The sequence below is a fragment of the Podarcis filfolensis genome (assembly GCF_964270895.1).
Source record: "Podarcis filfolensis genome assembly, chromosome: 13".
Lineage (NCBI taxonomy): Eukaryota > Metazoa > Chordata > Lepidosauria > Squamata > Lacertidae > Podarcis > Podarcis filfolensis.
The window spans coordinates 22,349,699-22,369,066 of NC_139615.1; the positions used below are offsets into that span (position 1 = coordinate 22,349,699).

The window sequence follows — 19,368 nt, forward strand, 5'->3', positions numbered from 1 at the left end:
GTTCTCAACACAAACTGTATTTCCAGTGTTTAGCATGATTAGCACATTTGCTCCTATGGGACTCCCCACAGCCACCTTCCTCTTCCATCCTGCACATGAATGGCAACTCTATATATACCTTGGGAAAGTGTGGTTGCTAGGCAAGGACACAGGTAGAGGCTTCCTGCCCTGCTTATTGCAAGAGTAACTAACCCAGTGCTTAGCACAGTGGCACCTCAGCTGCAAAGCGGTAAATGTTCTTCCTTCCCTGTACCAATTCAGTAGGGTTAGTTAGGGAACAGACCTCTAGGGAAGATAACTCAAATCAGGTTGGTAAGAATAATGGATGTGGAAATAGAAAATGTAGCCTAGGATAGTAGATGGTGGACCTGAATTTTAGTGGAGTTACATGTTGAAATGCGGAGGAGAGCTTTGCAGGAAAGGTGAAGCAGCCACAGCACTGACGAATGATTACCTGAAACAATATATGTTGCTCATTGACATATGATCACTTTTGAATGTATTCAGCTCTTCAGGATCCGAATTGTCCTTGCATTGTGAGGAGGTAAGGGGAAGTGATTACTTCTAGGGAGTTGGGGAATTTAGGACACTTTCACTGTTTTGTGGGTGGGATTCAAGGCATTCTGGCAACTTCAGCCTGTCACTCAATTTCATCAGTTAAAACTTTGCCAGCAAGATCAGTTAATTTTGAGTGAAGAAGTGCTGCCTCTTTACGAACCTACTGTCAATCACTTTCACTGAGTGAACCAACTCTGTGTGTTATCAGGGAAGTCCTGTCTTGTGGCATCTAACCTAGGGATGAGGAACCTGTGGCTCTCCATATCTTGCTGGACACCAGTTCTCAACATTTATGACCATTGGCCATGCTGGCTGGGGCTGATGTGATGCCCAACAAAATCTGAAGGGCCACAGGAAGGGATGTGGATGGCGGAGGTGGGAGACAGAATTCAATTTAGTTTGTATTTATGGGCAAACCTACATGATTCTTACTTTCTCAAACAATACATGAGCCAAAACAGTTATCCTTCAAAATTCACACTTCTCCAAATTTTGCAAGGTGGTCCTCTACCAAAGTAATATGTACAAAAATCTATATACTGGGGTAAAGTGTACATAATAATCCATATATTAGTGAAACCAGCATACAAAATTGTATTCCATTACACCTAATAGCTTTGAAGAAGTGTATATCAGGCAAAATTAAATGCAAAATGTGCATGTTTGGTGAAAATTCCCCTTAAAATGCTGATGAGTTTTCATGAGATGATAGATAGATAGATGATACAGATAGATAGATAGATAAGAACTGAACTTAAGATTGGAAAAATGAAGCTGTGAGAAACAAAATTTGACAGTTTTACCCATCTCTAGCCACAGGGTTCCCATTCCTGATTTCAATAAAGAAAAAATAGGATAGTTTTTTAAAGGGCTGGTTGTGTTGCATTGCCAGCTGAAACATTCAGTAAGAGCATCACTCACTCCCTTTCTGGTTAGAATTATAGTCACCCCATCTTAGGATTCTTCCCACAATCCATCATCAGTCATCCCAAATTAAGAAGACCTAGAGCTAGATCCAGGTCACTGAATCTAGAGGTCATCTTTGCCAGGGAGAAATGCAACTGTCCTGTGAATCGTTCATTCTTATGGGAGAAAACCAAATGCATTGGAATGGGAGGAATTGAGATCAGTTGAAGTAATTAATCATGTGAGAGTGGTTGCTTTCCATCCCATCCCTGACATAATTCTTTCATTTAAATTGAGCTGTCAGCAAAGAAGGGCACAGGTGTGAGTAGATGTGCCTTTCTTCTTCTTCCTTCTAAAATACAAGCACTTGCTACTAGAAAACATCCTGAAGCCAGAAGTTTCACCCGGCCATTAAATTGTGGACACTGGAGTTTATGGAAGGTTGAACCTCCTATATTCTTACCACCTCAAAAATGAAAGACAGATTGGACATGGTCTTCCTGTAACGTCAAAAATATTAAGATCCTACTGCTCTATTAATTCAGTAAGTGGTAGCAGCTATAAGTTGCTGGTATATTTTAGGATAGGGTTTGCATCCAAGTAGTAAGGCTCAGGCAATCCTAAAGCCATTTTATATTGGCTTTTGACACATCAGGGTAAAGAGAGACTCTGAAGGACACCAGGGCATGTCAGATTCAGCTAGTGGCATACTCTAGGCAAGCATATGTGTTTGTCTGTGTTTGCATGACAGACAGCCTGGACAGAGTGAGATCTTCATCTCATTTCAGGATACGGCAGCCTCCCAGCATACATTTCTTGCCTCTGTTCTTCTGTAGATGGATGCTGACCTGGCCAGACACTGGGGGAACCAGAGCGCTGTGACTGAGTTTGTCTTGCTGGGATACCATAAGTACCCTGCCCTCCTCTTCTTCACCTTCCTGACTGTTTATCTGACTATCCTACTAGGCAATGGTCTGATCATGGCAGTGACAACATGGGACCCTGCCCTTCAAACTCCAATGTACTTTTTTCTGAGAAGCTTATCAGGGCTAGAGTTGTGTTACACCTCTGTCACTCTTCCCAAGATGATGGCCAGTCTGGCCACTGGGCAGCGCTCCATTTCCATTCCAGCCTGTGCCTCACAGATGTTTTTCCTGCTTTTTCTGGGTGGGACCGAGTGCTTCCTACTGGCGGCCATGGCCTATGACCGCTATCTTGCCATTTGCCTGCCTCTCCGCTACATGACAATCATGAGCCATAAAGTCCGGGTGGGGCTGGTGATTGGCTCATTTGCCCTCAGTCTCCCAATGCAACTGGTGCAAATCGGACTCATCTTCTCCCTGCCTTTCTGCGGTTCCAATGAGATGGACCACTTCTTCTGCGACATCCCACCAGTACTCAGTCTGGCATGTGCGGATCTCTATGCCAATGAGTTGACGAGCTATATTGAGGATGTGGTCTTTGTTGTGGGACCATTTGTAGTCATCCTGGCTTCCTATGTGTACATCACCAGGGCTATACTGCGCATGCCATCAGCCACAGGACGCCAGAAGGCCTTTTCCACCTGTTCATCTCACGTAACAGTGGTCTGTCTCTTCTATGGCTCTGCAACACTTGTGTACTTCCTCCCCAAGACCCCTGACTCTGTGAAGATCGACAAGTTCCTCTCTCTTTTCTACACGGTCATCATTCCCCTTTGCAACCCTCTCATCTACACTCTGAGGAACAGGGAGGTGCAGGCTGCCCTCCAAAGGATCTTTAACAGCAAATGGCAGTTCAAAGTAGGCATGGAGATCGGCTGAGAAATCAGCTGAATATCTTGCAGTCTGTCTAAAACTGGCAGATACTTGTTATATAATCGTTTTGGTCATGACCCCTTCATTATCTTTGGAGTTTTCACACCCAGGAGGTGTGCAGAAACTCTTAAATGCATTTTTACAACATTTTCCATTCATCTCAGCTTCTCAGTTATAGCCTTCTTCTTTTACTTTTTCAGTACAGCAGCATCTGCAGGGCAACAGTTTCCCAGCCTTGCCCAAATAGGTATAAATAAGATATACCTTGGAAGTCAAACACCTTGGCTCCCAAACAAATCGGCTCCCAAACAAGTGAAACTCAGAAGTGAGTGTTCCGGTTTTTGAATGTTCTTTTGGAAGCTAAACATCCAACTGGGCTTCCATGGCTTCTGATTGGCTGCAGGAGCTTCCTGCAGCCAGTCAGAAGCCACGCTTTGGTTTCTGAACATTTTGGAAGTTGAACGGACTTCCGGAACAGATTCGGTTTGACTTCCAAGGTACAACTGTAGATGCAATAATTGAATAAATCAATGAAGGTGTGGATTTATTTACACATACAATGGGTGAAGGCAGAAAGCTTTAATATTGCAACCCAGCAAAATCCATTGCCCCATATCAGATCTCCAAGGGGAGATCTGATGAGGGGGACTTCACACAGGTGTGTCCCTTTGAGAAGAAGGCACCCTGGTGATCTCAAAGGAATGTACCAAAGCGCCTCAGTGGGCCTCGCAGAGGGGCAAGAGGCAGCCCCCGTCTGCAGATTGGAGCAAAAGGTAAGTGAGGCTAAGCCCTAACACTTTTTCTGACTCAGTGGTGGGAGAAAAGAAAGCATAGGAAAGCGGAAAACCTCTGGGACTTGTGCTTTCTAGATACTGAAGAAGCGCTAGTCCTAGAGAGTAACAACTTTTCAAAATGTGTCGAAATCATTCTGAACACAAGGGGGTGCTATAAACCAGTTTATCTGATTAAGAAGCCATCCTCGCATCATCAGCTGATCTTCCTGAGAGCACTGGGCAGCATTGTGGAATTCCCCGAGTCTCCTCCGAAAATGAAAATGACTGTAGACTCTGTTCCGATTAGTTCAGCTTGGCTCAGCGTAGAGAAGAGAAAGGAGCTTATCTTGCAAGTAAGGACATCCTTTCATAAGATAAGGTCCTGGCTGAGTTCCTCTCTTTTGCATACTCAAACCTACCACCTTTATTTCTCGCTTGAACAAAAATTGAACCTGGCTGTATCCTCATTCCCTCCAGATTCCTAAACTGCCTTGTTTTGTGTTTAATTGTTTTTATTAAAGATTTCCTTGGGTTCCAAAAGTACATACAGCACCTCTGCATTCTGTTCATAGAGTCCTTTGTGCAGATCAGTTATATTTGATGTGAGACACTAATGTCATAGACAGTCTAACTTGCCTTGTTCTGTTGCATCCTGAACCTGTCTGGGGCAGAATGTTGCCTTGCACACTCTCCCCCATTGCATCTCAGGTCCTTCTGGATAGACAGGGCTCAAATCTCCCCGCTTCTTATTCATTCATAGTTATACCTGCATGGATTGACATAAGGGACATCACTGGAGGAGCTGGAGAAGAAGCATAGGGTTAACCACAATGCTGGGGTGTCTGTTGTGTGGAAACATATCACTTGCTATTATCATCATCATTGGCTTTTATTTGTACATCTCATTGGCTTTTTCCAGTTGTATTCTCAACAATTAATAAACATACATTTTTTCTAAAAGGAAGATGACACTTTCAGGAGCCCTTTTATAGACTCAGGCACAGCTGTTGTTGTGTAACAAGAAGTGAAGAGTCATCCCTGCTCCGTCACTCCTCATTCCTTTTTGGCTTCGTTGCAGGTCCCATGTAGGCGAGTGTATTTTCCAGTCCTCTTACAAATTTGCAAACCTGTTTAGTGGCTCAAAGCTCATTTAAGGGCTCAAATCTCCCTGCTCCTTATTCATTCATAGCTATGCCAGCATGGATTGACATAAGGGACATCACTGGAGGAGCTGGAGAAGAAGTATAGAGTTAATCACAATGCTGGGGTGTCTGTTGTGTGGAAATGTATCACTTGCTATCATCATCATCATTGACGACTACTATGACTACTACTACTACAAATAATAATAATAATACATAATGTATTCCCATACAAACAAACACCAAAGCTTTGTGTTCATTTGTGCTCCCCAAAGGCTTATTTTAGGGTGCAACCCCTTCCCTTTTTTCCTTTTTTCATGACTATAGTGGCAAAGGGAAAATGGAGTAGATTTATTTTATTATAAAATTTATATCCAGCCCTTCAGTTTAGATATGTAGAACTCTCCCGGCAGTTTTAATCAGGGCTTTTTTTTTTCCAGACAGAACTCAGTTTTGGCACCTCTCAGGTGGGCGCCATTATAAGAGAACAAGGGATGTGTTCATGGTGAGTTCCAGCACCTCTTTTTCTAGAAAAATAGCACTGAGTATAATTATGTTAAAATAGGTGTTGTGTAGCTTTTACATGTTTCCCATCTCAGAGCTTATCAACACTTCCTTTTGTCCCACTGTTTCCTCCCAGGTAAAGCCACTCTTTAGTACTTAATTGGAGCAAACAGCAATTCGGGTTTAACCCAAATTGCCATTTGTTCTGATCTATCGTTAAAAGAGCGGGTTTTGCATGGGAGAGGAGTGGGGCAGGTGGTTTTAATTATTTAGATAAAGCAATACCAGGCTGCAATATTAAGTGTGTCCTCTTAAGAACAGGTATTGAATGGGGGTGAGTGAGCATCCTTACGGGCTTGCCTTTGGGCCCAGGCAATGCAATGTTTAAGTGGGAGAATATAATATGATATTAAGTGCCATGTGGAACCTCCATTTTTAATTGCACCTCCAGCTGGTAGCGGAACAGCAGTGCCTCAGTAGGGCAAAAGGGCCCAGGAGAAGGAGAGTCAAGAGGAGAGCAGGGTTGGCACTTGAGAGACGGGCACCACCACTGGAGGGGGTGTTCTTTTCCATGGTGCGTTGAATCCAGTCCATGTAGGAGGTGACCCGGGTGTGGACTCCAGGACGGTTGGGCTGCGAACAACCCAACCCAAAGCTCACCACTCCAGCCAGGAACCAAGTGTCGTTCAGCTTGCAGGACAGAGGCCCCCCAGAGTCACCCTGGAAGGAGAAAGTCATTAGGAAATGGGGACACTCAAGTGAAGAAAATCGAGCGAGCATTCAAATATGTTAAGTCAGGGCTGCACATATGAGGAGCCTTATGAGGAACGGTTGAAGGAGCTGAGTATGTTTAGCCTGGGGAAGAGAAGACCGAGAGGAGATATGATAGCCATTTTCAAATATCTAAAGGGCTGCCACATGGAAGAGGGAGCAAGCTTGTTTTCTCCTGTTCTGGAGGATGGGACTCGAACCAATGGCTTCAAGTTACAAGAAAGGAGATTCCTATTAGACATCAGGAAAATAACTTTCTGACATTAAAAGCTGTTTGACAGTGGAACGGTCTCCCTCTGGGAGGTTGTGGACTCCTTCCTTGGAGGTTTCTAAGTAGAGATTGGATGGGCATCTGTCATGGATGCTTCAGTTGAGATTTCTGCATTGCAGGAGGTGGAACTTGATGACCCTTGAGGTCATCTACAGTTCTAACTACATTTTTAACCTGAGGTGACGGACAAGACGACACCTTGTGCCCATTCCATGTACAGAAACCAACTGGACTTGCAGTTGAATCTTACTTCAACATTAGTGACAGGATATCATCCTCCACAGCACCTGAGGGCAACCCCTCACTGTCAAATGGATGGCACATTGACCAGCACTTGAGCTGCGCAGGTAACAGATCCTTACCTCACCTTATGCCAAACTTATTTCTCTGTAACCAACAAAAAGTTGTGGCATTCATTTATCTCAACATCTGGCTTTTGGCTGTTGGCTACTTGTCCCCTCCCTACTTTACTGTATTGCTTGGGCCTGCAAGGACAGCACAGAAAACCTACTGCCTCTTAATTACTGTAAGGGGAGCAGCTCCAGCCTGTCTTGCAGCTTACTAATGAAAACCTACCACAACAAAGATGGGTGAGTGCATACTAATCCTAAAAAATGAAAAGGAGGGGTGGAAATTATTAATAATGGTGTCATTTAAGCATAAAAGCCAATGTGTTGCAGTGGAGCTAGTGTGCTGGAATTTATCTAGGGCAACTCAAGTTCTACCTGGCTGACCCTGGGCAAGTTGCCTCCCTCTCCTCCCTCCCCTGAACTGACAGGTGTCTTGTGCAGATGAAACTGACAAAGGGGACAAGGCCTGCATGAACTTTCTGGAAGAAGGGATGGGTTACACATGTAATAAATGGGATTTAAAAGAAAAAAGAAATGCAATGTCAGCCTGGCCAGAAATAAGAGAATTCCAACTGCCATCAAGCTACCTATCTGAAAGAAGAACTGAGCAGCCCTGTCCTCTTGGCCTTAACATTGTCTTCCTGCTCTCTTCCCAGATCTGATAAGAGTTCCCCTCGACCCTCCTCATCCCTTCTTCCTTGTGTGTTATGCCTTTTGGATTCTAATCCTGAGAGCAGGGACTGTCCTACTACTTGGCTAAAGGATGAGGTCTCAATTCTTTAAATAAATAAGGACTGGCTTAATGAGGGGTGATCTGAGAGCAAACGTAACACATACTAACAGCATTCTTTTACACACAAACCGACCCACCCCACCATCAGAATACACAAATATGGGATCTTCTGCCCTTGATCCATTGCCTGTTCCACAAATCTTACCTGGCAGGAGTCCTTCTTTCCTTCTGGGTACCCAGCGCAGATCATGTCATCATAGATCAGCTTGTAGCCCTTTGGCACAGTGTCAGTGTCAGAACTGGAGTCATTGTGGTACATTTGGTCACACTTGTCAACGTCTAGGATTGGCACCTCCAGCTCCTGCAGGATCCGAGTGAGGAAGGGGGCTGGTAGGAGAAAAAGGGATGGAACAGTTTGAAGGAACTAGCCTGCCGTACAAAGGGAAAATTCAGCATTGCACCTTCTGCCCACTTTTGCATGTGTTCCCACTCACCATCTTGGAGGTGGCCTCAGAGGGAATGTGGCCCTTGGGGGGAGCAAGAATCCCCACCTTGGGGTTCAGGGAGTCCTTCTGGTCGAACTCTTATATGTACAGAATCATTTAAGAACTCCTTGGGGAACTGATGTCTCACTTGGATTGTATCCAAGGGTGATCAGCTGGACAGAGCTGTGCTCTGAACCAGGCAAGGAAGGCCGTCAGCAACATAGCTAATCAGGAAGTGCTGTTGAGTATATGTCCAACATCTCACTTTTATCATCCACTTAGGCAAGTAAGAAGCATTAACCAAGTCCGAGAACATATTCCAGCCAGACAATAACACTAAAAGAAGGTGCAATGCAGGGCAGGTGAAGGCTGTGGCTCCAGAGGGCATGTGGCTGGGGAGGGTCCTGAGAGGCAGGCAGAGATACCTGGGCTGGATCTACACTGCCCTGTTTAATGTTATTTCCCCCTATTAGAACGATATTAGATTTGTTGTTCTACAACATCACAGGGCATCCTTGTTAATTAAAATGTTTATTCCCTTTGGGGGGGGGGGTCAAATGTAAGTAATACCCAGTCACACCATTTTCTAAAATGCTGTTTCTTTCCCTGCTGGTGGTTGCTCTGCTCCACCCTCTGATATAGCAGGATAAAATGATTAAAGAGTAAGCAATAAAAAAAGACGAGGCAATACAGTGGTACCTCAGGTTACATACACTTCAGGTTACATACGCTTCAGGTTAAAGACTCCGCTAACCCAGAAATAGTGCTTCAGGTTAAGAACTTTGCTTCAGGATGAGAACAGAAATCATGCTCCGGCGGCATGGCAGCAGTGGGAGGCCCCATTAGCTAAAGTGGTGCTTCAGGTTAAGAACAGTTTCAGGTTAAGAACAGACCTCCGGAACGAATTAGGTACTTAACCTGAGGTACCACTGTAATGCATTATGAATGTAAAAAGTAGGATGTCATGTGTCCATCTACATTATCAAAACAATTCCTTAACCCTTCCTTAACATTAAAAACCATGAGTGTATATCTGACCCTGGAGGACAACATTTGTCACCTGTACTTGAGATTCCCTATATGTGAAATCGTCCCTCCCCCTTACAAAAAGCCATTTGTCAATATCCAATGGCCAAAAGGAATAGGTGTCCTGGCCCCTAGTTCCACCTTCTTGGTTATGATTTTACAATTGAGACTATTACATTTTGTTCATCCGGTTTCCTATTTCAAAACTAGTTCCTAACACATCCTGCACTCCCTGCTCTGTTCCATCCCATAATCCTCCACCACCAGCCAACCCCCGAAGCAACACCATCTCCTATAAATACACCCCGGAATGAGAAGATTCATGCTTACCTTCTGGGTAGAGGTCACCCCAGCCAGTGACCCAGCATGACATCCCCACAGGGAACAAATCAGGGTCTGAAGCATTGGGCAGGCAGATGGGCAAAATGGTCCGAGAGAAATTCACCGGCTCCTCCAGCCGTGCCAGTGCAATGTCAGCGCTGAGCCCATCTCCAGCATAATACGGGTGCACTATGATCTGGCTGACAGAAACTGGGACCATGGTGTGTGCTGGTTTGGGGAGCTCATATTCTCCCAGGTGAATTCGGTAACGAAATGGATTCAGCGACCTGTGGTGGGAGTCAAGAAAAATCAGTGCCATCTGCAGGGAGAAGGCCTGAGCTTGATGCCTTCCTCAGTTAAGAGGTTACTTAGTTAAGCCTTTGGAAAGATACTACTGTTCAGCCTTATCCATCTCACATGTGGTTGCAAGGCTAGGATGGATTAATAATAATAGTAAAACACTTTATATGCTGGAAAACATTTATGCCTGCTTGATCCCAGTCAAGTTGACTCAGAACTAAGTCCCAATGATTTCAGTGAGATTTACTTGCAAATAAATGTGAAAATGGAACAATTGCTTGTTTGTTTGTTTATATATTGCCCACCCTGCACCCTATGGTCACAGGGTAGGTCACAACATTAAAACACAATATTATAAACAGTTTGAAACAACTTACAATCACAAAAATAAGGTGGATCCTTATGATATATGGTCCTTATGAGTATGGTAATTCAGTAGTCAAAGGTGTATTAAACGAGTGCACGTTTTTGAAGTATTTGAAGAGTACTTAGCATTTATAAAATGTTTTATAAAAGCACTTCACATATATTCTCCCAGTAATGCTTAAAACAACCCTTTGAGGTAGACAAGAGGCCAAGGCTGAGGGAATCACTAGCTTATCCATCAAGTTCTTAGCTAAATTGATATTTAGACTGCTTGGCTCAGCAGCTGCTTGAACCACGACACCACAACATATAAAGCATAAGCCTAAAAACCATTTAAACACCAAACAATCAAGGAAAAGTTGATCCGGTTTGGCAGCATGGTAGAGATAACTCTGTACTTTGTTGACATACTATATACCGGTAACAACAATTTGCACTTGATACTGTTTACTGACTCAGTAATTAACATCAGTGCTGCACTGCCACCTCTTTTTTGCTGCCCATAGAAACCAGCATTTTTTTCAAGATAAGACTACTGGCACCTCAATTCTTTTTTTACTGAGCACTGATTAAAACAGATCCTCATAACCAGTCCCAGAAACTGTTTCTTATCAGAAACCATATTTCTGGTTTACAAAAGATTGCAGGTTGGATCCAGCTTTGGTCTTGCCTAGAGTAAAGCCATTCAAATCAATGGGACATAAGAAAGTACGTCCTACTGGTTTCAGTTTGGAAATCCCAGTTTACAAATTATTATGCCATTTTGGTATTTGGCAACATGCGATTGGGCCACTGACCCTGACCCCGATTCTGTCTCTCCCTCCACCTAGTACTGCATTGGGGTCACTTTAAACGCAGGCTGAATCAAATTGCTCCCCCATCCCTTCGTAGAAGACAAAAGACATTTTCTACTCACCCTTCAAAACAATGAGCAGCTGTCACCACCCACTGGGGTGAGATGAGGCTTCCGCCACACACATGTAGCCTGTTTTCTCGTATGCTGACCTGCCATGGCCATTCACCTTCCTCAGCCTTCTGCCCCCCAACGATCCGAGGGGAGTGTACTATGGGTCGGCCACAGGCTGCAGAAAAGCAGATGGAAGAGCAGAGGTATGGTTAATGAACCCCTTCAGTTAAGTGTGTTCACGGCCACCCCATATCACATGCAAGCCCCACAATGTTGCCTTGAAATATTATTGTCATATTTCAAGCAGAGTTGGGGAACCTCCAGGACATGGGAATAGCACAGGTCCCCCTTGGGCCCATCAGGTCATTCCCCACAAACAGCCACCTGCCCCACACCTGCTGTCAGACTTTACCTTGGGTGTGGGACAGGTAAGGATGCTGCTACTAAAGAGCAATTGACAATTTTAAGTGAGCTCCTGGTTGTTTCTTTGCAAATGGGGCTCCTTGTTGGTGCCTTAAAATTTTAAAGAGCGTTGTTCTGCAGCAAGGCTTCTTCTGTTGTTGGATGCATTAAACCCCTGCTCATACATACACACAAGATCAGATGTTTCTGGGCAACTGCAAACCAACCAAATTAAAGGGGGGCATTGCCAATTGGCACAGAATTCTTAATCCCCAATCAGTGATGGCACCAGGGCAGGACATCTGGGTGAGCAGCCCAGTCCCACTTCACTATGTCAAGACTAACCCCCTGGACTTTGGAGCAGAGGCTCAGCCCCACCCCGAAGCCGTTGAGGTCTCTGATCACAGTGGGGCTGGCTTACCACTTTTTGATGTAACTGAAGTTATACACATTACCATCTAAAGAGGGGCCCCCGCATAAGACCTTTAAGTCCATAGTCTAAAAATTTGCTAACTGCACCGGTGCCATTGATGAGAGGATAAGATAGAATGCATTTTTCACATATATATTTTTTCCAAAATTTCTTCAGTATAACTTTGCAGACCTGCAATTCTTTTTCACTCCAGATAATGAAACACTGTTGGCAAAGCCAAATCTATCATAATGTGTATATAACACAACAATTAGGCAGATATGAGTAGTAATATCTGCAGTTAGATATGAGTAGTGATATCTGTAATTAGATAGATATTGGATGAGTGGAAAGAGGAACAGCTGGAGGAAGAGTGCAAGGAAGAGGGTAGAGAAAGCTAGACAAACAGAGAGGAAAATGAATGTGTGTGCATGGGAAAGAATGGGGGAATTAATGAACGGGAAGAATTTTCTATACAGATGGAAAATGTAGAAGTATGACTATGAGGTAAAGGTAAAGGACCCCAGGATGGTTAAGTCCATTCAAAGGCGACTATGGGGTGCGGCACTTATCTTGCTTCAGGCTGAGGGAGCCAGCATTTGTCCCCAGACAGCTTTCCGGGTCATGTGGCCAACATGACTAAACTGCTTCTGGCACAACAGAAGACCGTGATGGAAACCAGAGCACATAGAAAAGCTGTTTACCTTCCTGCCAGTGGTACCTATTTATCTACTTGCACTGGCATGCTTTTGAACTGCTAGGTTGGCAGGAGCTGGGACAGAGCAATGGGAGCTCACCCCATCGCAGTGATTCGAACCACCAACCTTCTTATCGGCAAGCCCAAGAGGCTCAGTGGTTTAGACCACAGTGCCACCCACATCCCATGTGTATGCATGATGGACAGATGGATGGATTGGAGACGGAATAAATGATGCACACAAAAACATTTTTAAACGTTGCCTCTCTGCACCAGGTAGGAACCACATAGTAATGTAGACAGATGTTTTTAGTCACTGTTCCATAGCTTATGGAATTCTCTTCCACTGGGGACGCACCATAACCATAACCAGAGCCCAAGCATCCTCCAGAAGATGTTTTAATAAGGCAATTTTGTCTGATTGTTTGGAATCCTCTTCCGCTGGGGACTCACTGTAAACAGAGCCCAAGCATCTTACGGAAGGTGTTTTAATAAGGCAATTTTGTCTGGTGGTTTGGTACAAGTCTTTCATGTCTTAAATTTTTACACATGTTGGCACCTGTCCAAAGTCTAAAGGGCAGGGTAGTTTCTGACTGCAAGTAATTAATGCAAAACAAATTATGCAAAACACAAAACAAAATCATGGCTGTTGTGGGAAAAGAGAGAGAGATGTGGAAGGTATGTGGGCGAATAGGTGTAGATTGAATCATTTGATGGAGGTGTGCGGTAAATATTAGGTCACACACAGTGTCAGATATGTAAATAAGGGGATTTCATAGGAAAATATGGATGATTAGGCGCTCATGGGGAAAACATATTGTAGTTCTTCCAATAGGTATTATGTGCTCTCAGACATGTTCACTTAATGCACCCATAAGCTACACAACATCCACACACAGCCCCTCCTGATTCCCACACATAGACCCTCCTGATTCCCCTTCTGTTTATGGGAGGTGTGCGGGTGGGAGAGAGAGAGAGAGAGAGAGAGAGAGAGAGAGAGAGAGAGAGAGAGAGAGAGAGGCCTCCATGGAGGAAAACCAATTGTATGTGGGTGGTGAGGAACCCAGAGCAGAGTTTCAACCTGTCTTCTTATGCATGTGTTTCCTTCCTATTGTTTTGTAGAACGAAGCGCATGCAACTATGCTCACTGGTAGAGCTGGTATGCTAGTTGCCATTGACTGTACCCACCATAATCTTCCCTTTTAAAAAGTAGAGAGAGGAGAGAAAAAATTGAGGAAGAGACTCAGGTAGTTAGGAATATTCCTGTTGGTACTAGATAAAGTTTTCCAGAACTCTTCATCAGGCAAGAGTCATTACACAAAGCAGGGAAGGAGGTGAGAGGAAAAGAAGAATAAAACCATTGCTTTTTTCCGGGGGGTATTCAAGGGTACGCAGTACTGGCACCTCTTTTTTGTTGTTAAAAAGTGTGGAACTTACTGTAACAACTTCATAGTGAGTACCTGCACCTATTTTTCTAGGGGGGAAGCACTGAATAAAACATTATATTAAATATGCTTATATGCTATGTTTTGTTTATAATTTGTTCTTCTCTTGATGTAACCTGCCCCACCGCCTTAAATGAAGTGTGTCTGTGTGCCGAGAGAAAGAGATCTGTACACATGATGTTTTACAGACTACAGAAAGGCAAGTCCTTGCCCCAAGGAGCTTAGAATATATAATTCAACAGAGGGAAAACAGAAGAAGGCAAAGGAACTGGAGCCAAAGGTCAATAGCGATAAACCGTGTGACAGTTTTAAGTTGTACATCACTTGCTACGTGCCCCTTAACTTTTCTATCCCCTCTCAACCCAAGCCAGTTACCATCCTATTATTAGGTCTGGCTATTATTTTCCAGGTGTGTTTTCTCACCTTTTTGAGCTGCAGTGTTTTCAGCACCTGTAAAAAGAAGAAGAAAATATGCAGTCAGAAGAGCAGAGAAAGAGACTATGGGCTTAAGAAGACAGAGTGCTCAAACAGTCAGGCTTTGCGTTGACTCACCAAGCACATTTCTGTAATGAGCACATGGGAATGCCAAACCTGGCCAGTGGAGAAATTGTTGCTGTGTCTGGAGCATAGCATGTCCAGGCTAATAAAAGCTACAGAGGAGTGCCTAAATGAGATTTCTTGTTCACCACTGCAATGGATCTGTTTCTAAGGTGCGATAACCAGCAACTTCAATCTCCACAGCATTCCATTACAGAAATGCGAGCAGAAAGGTAACCCAAAACTCCCACAGGACCTGCAGAGGTACAAACTGTTTCTGTCCAGCTGAATGTTTGTTACCAGAATATCATATGATAGAAGGAAAATCCAAAATGTTGTGCATTTAATGGCTATGAGGGGAAAAACAAAATCCCTCCTGATTCCAAACTCTAGGGTACACCCATTTGTGTGTGTGTGCACACACACACACACACCTCCCAGATTTAGGATTGCTCCCTGTATTCTGGCTGGGCTCCTGGTTTGAAAACTACATAGCAGACAGAAATTATACAGATGAAATCTTCTGTGTCATGGTGCTTCCTTACCTGAAGAAAAGCTACACCTGTTGAACTTTTGCCAGCTGTGTAGTAGATAAAAAGGCACAGTAGCCCCAAAAGGATAGTGTGTTTTAAACTGTTTTTCGTAATGAATTTTAAATTGCTTCCACCCTCCCTGGGATCGTGAAAGGCAAGGAAGAAATCGAATTAATAATATTAATGATAACAACAACAACAACAACAACAATACTTAGAACCGAGAATATAGACTTTTCAGCTCCCTGGCTGCCCTGGTCTAACCCACTGGGAGGGAGGGAATCCTCACCTAACCCCATCTTCAGACAGAACCCAGGAGTCCAATCTCCTAAGTTCCTTCTTGTGATCCATTGTCCTCTTAAAACATCCTTGCTCCCCAATCACTCCACCTCCCCATTAGACTCTCTCTCTCAAACACACCTTCCCCTCCCATAGAACCCAGGCTTTTTCCTTCCAAAGGCAGGAACTGAAGGTCCAGGCAAGCAGGCAATCTTCTTCAGGCAAAAGACCAAGGACCCTTCCCACCTGTGACATGTACAAACACATCCCTCCCGGTCCACCTCTCACCTCTCAGCAGTAGAAGCAGCAGCAAAAGCTGGGAGCAGCAAAGACTCCGCATGGTCCAGGAGCAGCTGCCCTGGATCATCTAGTTCTGATACCAACCAGAGAAGGGGGAGCAGAAAAAAGTGTGCTGGGCTGGGATGATGAGGCCACGTGCCACTTTGACAGGATTGGTACACAGGAGAGAGAAAAGGAGCAGCCTCTTGGCATCCCAGGTACCAGGGAAGCTGCCAAAGAGGTGAACCTGACCTGTTAGGTATTGTCCTCCACACTCCACCCACAGCTACTCAGTAGGGCCAGCCCAGTTGCCTACTCAGCAGGAAGACAAGCTATCTTAACCACAGCAATCCCCATATCCATCTCTCTGGAAGTGGAGAAGAGGCAGGTGGATTTTGAGAAATCTGAAAAGGGTGTGTATAGGATTGTAAGAAGCAAAGGAGAACTGGATTCAGTTCTGCTTACAGTTGCACATGGGACAGAAAAGTTCCACTGGTGCAGTTTGTCATTAAGGGTGTGTGTGTGAGAGAGAGAGAGAAATCTGCACATGAAATTTCCCCTTCAAGAATTACACAGACTTAATTTGTTTCCAAGCACAATTCTAATGTACTCAGCTTGAAAAGCCCTTCTCTGGCTTGGGAACTGGGTACCTGTGGGAGCTTATGTTATGTTGTGTCATTTTAACACATTTTATTAATTTCTTTCCAAGTTGATATCAAAGATTACAGGAAAATAAAATAAACAATAGTATCTTTCATTATAAAGAAACATTCATGGTTATGTGAAAACTACTTTCTTTGGTTAATATTTTTTATTAGTTTTCAATTACAATAGCCTCATTATAACAATGGCAAATTATAATACAATTCCTAATACAAATCATTCATATACCACCAAATTATATAATTTAGGTGCCCCCCCATATGCTAGAATTGATGGTTTGATTATTTACTTTGTTCCTGTGTTCCAAAATTTTATTGATTTCCTTTACATTCCCATCATAATAGTAATCCCTTATACAACAGCTGCAATAGTTAAGTGAAAACTACTTTTAATGTGATAAAATCCATTCTAGTTATGCAACCCCTACGTTTATATTCTATGACCTTTTAAATGTGATGGGGGGGCTAAAGAATTTTTGTTTTGTTATGTATTTTTTGTTCTTATTTTATATTTTTATGTTGTGGTCTTTGGGTGAAGGATGGTATACATATTTTAATAATAATAATAATAATAATAATAATAATAATAATAATAAATTAATAAATTAATAAATAATACAATACAGTGGTACCTCGGGTTACAGACACTTAAGGTTACAGAAGCTTCAGGTTACAGACTCCGCTAACCCAGATATAGTACCTCGGGTTAAGAACTTTGCTTCAGGATGAGAACAGAAATTGTGTGGCGACAGCGGGAGGCCCCATTAGCTAAAGTGGTACCTCAGGTTAAGAACAGTTTCAGGTTAAGAACGGACCTCCAGAATGAATTAAGTTCTTAACCTGAGGTACCACTGTAATAATAATAATAATAATAATAATAATAATAATAATAATTTAAAATTACCTGTAGACATCAAATTGTAGAAATTGTAGAAACTTTTAGGGAAAGTTGTATTTCTGTGGTTTGATAGCTTTTAACATCTGTCTACTTTTGGATAATGACATAAAATTATACATCATTAGAAAGAAAATTTAATGCTGAATATAATGCAGCAAACTGTGCTGAATAGCCCTGTAGCAGATACAGCCACTTATCACCAATTAATAATGTGGGAGACTCACCCCGCTATCTGCCCCCTATTAAATATAATGCATACCAATTCTCGGTACACCAATGGGATACAAAGTTTTACAAATTTGTGTGAGGGAAAACTTTGTGATTCGAGTCTCAGGCAGAAAATGATCAAACAAACAAGCAAAGTTTTATTAAACAAAAAGAAGTTTGTGAAACAAAGTGGGTTAGAAAATGTGTTCTTTCAGGTAGAAGTTAACTTATTTACTTTAACTAGCTAAAGATGTCTCAGGCTTAAACACAGTATTGCTCAAAATCAGTTTCTGCTACATAGCTATGGCAGTTAAATACTTTTAACACCATACAGCTTCCTTCACAAGAGGTAGCCTGTATTCCCACAAGTTCTACCTGTCTGGCTTCAGTCACAGCCCTCCCAGAAGACTCCTGTCTATATATCTTTCACAGACCCTCAACACGGTCTCCCTATCGAAGCTGTGAGGCTCTGTCCTCTTGCTAAGGATAGTTTCCTCTCAGTATGGATGCTTAACTCAGGACTGGTTCTCCCTCAGTCAGATCCTACCCTACTCCCTATCTCTCCTCTTAAATCAAGCCCTATATAACCAACTCCCTTAAAAACTGCTCCTTTTATACTCTCTCCCAAAGTGCTCTTGCTCCCCACCTCTGTGGCTAGCTGACTTTATAGGCAATCAGAGAGAGATTTTCCATCCCTCTGGTGGAGTCTCTGAGGGACTGCATCACCAGACTCTGACCCCACAAGCCCTGACCTGAATCCAAAAGAAAATTTGTGAGGCAAACAAGAATATTTTGATATATTGACATATCACCATGTTTAGCTGGTGATATATCGTGATACTGAAAACCAGTTATTGCCCAGCCCTACTCAGAGCAGACCTGTTGAAATGAATGGAATGAGTAAATGATGGCTAATCTACTGCATATTACCCAGATATCTACCTGTAGTTCCAAATCTATTTTCTGCCCACCTCTGCTCTAGAATTTGAATCTTGGCTGCTGGGTCACAGGTTCTAGGCCTTGGTTTGCCTCTCGTTTAGGCCAGAAAAGGACAGTCACTGTGCATCAAAATCAAATGGCTAGATTCTTTAGCTCCACAACAATTCTTTTTTCTTCTTCTTAAGATTGCAGTTCCTCCAGTTTCTCCTACAGTGAAAACTCAGCTTCCTCTGGGCTTATAGTCCACACCCTAGCCCCCATTTTCCTCCCACGGGAGCAAGAGAAAACCCGGTCACTGGAAAAGCCGGTTTCCCTGGAATTCCTCTGGTAAACAGCAGTGTAACTGAGATGTTTGTATCCCTGCTGCCAGCCACGCACTGTCAGGCATGTGAGTCACCACTCAGCACGCTTCCGGAAACACTTGACATACATTTGCACAAAAACGTGACCATTGTCTAAGAGAGGAGCATTAAACAATCAGTTTCGTTGTAATGTAATCCTTTGATGTAAAAATTGAGGTTTGGCTTTTGTTGCCCAACTCTCCATGGGACTCTAGAGTCCCCTAAGTCCATGATGGTCAGAGAAGAATGGATGGAGGCAAGATCCAGTGGAAAGCAAGGCAGATATTTATTCTTCTGTTGCAACAGAGATCCCTTCCCTCCTTCCAAGGAGGGAGGGACCTAGAACAAAAGTATGCAGGAACCTTTAAAGGCTTTTGACATTGTGCAACCTCCTTAGCCAAAGACCACCCCAAAATCATCATACATACATCATAGGAGGTAGTCTATGTTAGTTTCTGTTTCTCACTGAGCAGCTGCTTGCAGTCACAGGACTGTTTACATTCCACAGTCCAGATACTGTTGGATTCT

General features: G+C 43.3%; 2 protein-coding genes across 2 annotated transcripts; one reads left to right on the top strand and one right to left on the bottom strand.

The window, feature by feature from the left end:
- Window positions 1–2,300: 2,300 nt before the first annotated feature.
- On the top strand, window positions 2,301–3,266 carry LOC310747393 (olfactory receptor 10AG1-like; the record flags this gene model as incomplete). The annotated part of the gene is made up of 1 exon (XM_083581756.1): window positions 2,301–3,266. The coding sequence occupies one exon, from the start codon at window positions 2,301–2,303 to the stop codon at window positions 3,264–3,266; it is 966 nt and encodes a 321-aa protein (XP_083437882.1).
- Window positions 3,267–4,903: 1,637 nt separating this feature from the next.
- On the bottom strand, window positions 4,904–16,049 carry LOC310746590 (serine protease 33-like). Its single transcript, XM_083580516.1, has 6 exons — window positions 15,803–16,049; window positions 14,589–14,615; window positions 11,219–11,384; window positions 9,646–9,923; window positions 8,010–8,191; window positions 4,904–6,399 (listed from the first exon to the last, which is right to left on the bottom strand). The coding sequence occupies exons 1-6, from the start codon at window positions 15,879–15,881 to the stop codon at window positions 6,115–6,117; spliced, it is 1,017 nt and encodes a 338-aa protein (XP_083436642.1). The 5' UTR covers window positions 15,882–16,049; the 3' UTR covers window positions 4,904–6,114.
- Between the last annotated feature and the right edge of the window lie 3,319 nt (window positions 16,050–19,368).